General features: G+C 42.7%; 1 protein-coding gene across 1 annotated transcript; it reads right to left on the bottom strand.

The window, feature by feature from the left end:
- Positions 1-212: 212 nt before the first annotated feature.
- LOC125664790 (uncharacterized) lies at positions 213-1,742 on the bottom strand. The gene is made up of 2 exons (XM_048897598.2): positions 897-1,742; positions 213-423 (listed from the first exon to the last, which is right to left on the bottom strand). Exon 1 carries the CDS (start codon positions 1,702-1,704, stop codon positions 904-906), a length of 801 nt encoding a protein of 266 aa, XP_048753555.1. The 5' UTR covers positions 1,705-1,742; the 3' UTR covers positions 213-423; positions 897-903.
- Positions 1,743-2,413: the final 671 nt, after the last annotated feature.

A 2,413-nucleotide genomic window follows, 5' to 3' on the forward strand; every position in this document is an offset into this window, starting at 1 on the left:
AACCCCGGGTAGAGGCGGAAGTAAAGTGAAATTTTCTGTGCTTATATATATATATATATATATATATATATATAGAGTAATCAAATTAAGTAAAGGGACTTTTATGGGAAGCTTGCTTAGTGAAATTGACAACGTAAAGAAGCTCTAAAAGGAGCATGGTGTGTTGCTGATTGACTGCTTATTGTTTCCGATGGTGTTAACAGAACATCCTACAAAATGGCAACATTTATTACTCAACAAATAGACGTTACATAACGTACAAAAGCATTTAAAGTCGCGGTACCAAGTGGACAGCACAAACACGCAAGTAGTTGGGAGTTTTTTTGCACTGAAGTTTAATGCTGACGTGGCACTACAAATACAACGTACAGATCCATGACGTCATCTCCATCTCATCCCGAGGCCCTTGGATTATGCAAAAAACTGAAAAATAGAGTGCAAACAATCAGTATTCCTCGGCAAGCTCAAGTGAACTAAATGAAATGCCTCTTTCGTATATATATATTTTAAAAAAGTCCTAAGCTGTACAACACATTTTTATAGATTACGATTGATTACATATTTTGAAAAGACCAACGACGTAACAAAGAAAAAATCCACGGCGCGTCGTCATTGTTCTCGGCAGTATACTTATAAATTCATGACAATCCACCTTAAGCGTAAATATGTACGTATGGGAATCTAATATGTTAATAAATATTCCCGAAAATCAAGGCAAAGGCTAGCGCAAGCACTCGGTTGGGTACATGTGCACTAGTTTTTGGTGATCTCGCCGCCCTGGCATCTGCCACAGTCCATCGCAAAGTGAGCCAAATGTCTCTAACGCTCAAACCAGTTAAAGGGTTTATTTAAAAAAAACAAACAAACAAAAACAAACAAAAAACGAGAATACGTACCACATGTCTAAAATGGTCTTCGCGCCATCGAGATCGGCACTGGTGCTCCTAGAGGAATAAGTGGGATTGTAACGAGCCGAGGTCGACGCCCAAACATGAATGAGAACGACCGGCGTGGGGGTAGGAGAATTACGGGCGGTGGTGTGAAAATCGGCATGAACGGCATGGGTCGTCTGCTGATATTTCTCACGCCGCCTCTAATTCCGGGAACTTGAGGAGTGCCTGACCTATAAGTATTGGTTTGAGGCTGGACTTGCCCACTAGTGGGCGCACTTCCTTGTCCGCTTGTCAGTCCAAGATCTACGACAGGTTGCCCTGCACCTGCATTAGGGACTTCTCCTAAGAATCCGGAGGGATTTCCAATGCCGGAGTATATGTCCATTTGGCCTATACCTGCATTTGGGACTTCTCCAAAGGATCCGGAAGGTGTTCCAAAGCCGGATTTCATGCCCAGCTGTCCCAAAGAAGGAGATCCAAAACCAGTCCCAGTGTTCTGGTTAAATCCGGAGTTCATTCCAGTTCCTCCTATCTGCTTACCAAACCCGCCAAACGATTTTCCAAATTCGACGCCACCTAACGGCTCCATGAAAATGTTCTGGTTTGCAAGGGCCCCGGATAGTTTCCCGTCTGGTCTGATGGGGCTGTTGGTCGGGTAGGCACCCGCGGTTTGGAGGTCTGGTGCATTTGGAACTGGTGGAGGGAAATCAAGATTTAGTGATGGAAGCTCAGGAATGCCGTTCAAAGGCGTTGCGTGGATGACGGCGCAACACGCAGCAAAGAATGCGATGTACAGAATGCTGCGCGACATGTCGGACTTCTTAGGAATAAAGATGTAGAATAGGTACAAAATGTTTATCTTGGTCTCTTATATACCATGTCACGACAACTTGTACCGAATAACTCGAGATGACTGACTTTTTTCTGACGGGTATTCATCTTTATCTACCAATAGACAGAGATCGCTCTTTCGTCGACTGCGTCTTTCCCTTTGGGGAATTTGATATACTGAAGCTATGAGTTGAATATCGATAGATGTTTTGCGGTTCATTAGTGTACATCACAAGTGTTGTGTAGACATCAGTCAAAAACACGTAGATCTGTATTTTGTCGTCACCTTTCAGACACAGTTGCGCGTATGCTTACGTAATCATGCTAATCAAGTGTGCAGTGTAAATACATAACATTAAAACCAAACACACATGTACATTTACCTACCAATCGTTATTTCTATTCCTTTTCTTAATCATGTTTGCAAAACAAGGACTGGGTATGTGAATAGCCCGTAGTTCGTGGGTTGCTGTTGTTTGTTTGTTTGTTTTGGGGTTATTTTTTTTTGAAGAGGTTATTGACAGATCTTACCGGCAATATTGATGCTGGTCCATTTCTAAGTCTTCCCAGCCGTTGGAGGCGAGGTGGCGAGGAAAGAAACCTTTGAAAATCTTGTTGAAGAAAAACCAAGTCTCTTTTGCTCAGCTCATCGTTCCTGTTGTGTCGCATTTTCTTGTAAATTTTGCCAT

This window comes from Ostrea edulis, chromosome 1, assembly GCF_947568905.1.
Source record: "Ostrea edulis chromosome 1, xbOstEdul1.1, whole genome shotgun sequence".
Lineage (NCBI taxonomy): Eukaryota > Metazoa > Mollusca > Bivalvia > Ostreida > Ostreidae > Ostrea > Ostrea edulis.

Bases quoted from the DNA above. Each gene is read 5' to 3' on its own strand.
- LOC125664790 (XM_048897598.2), bottom strand. From the start codon at position 1,704: ATGTCGCGCAGCATTCTGTACATCGCATTCTTTGCTGCGTGTTGCGCC.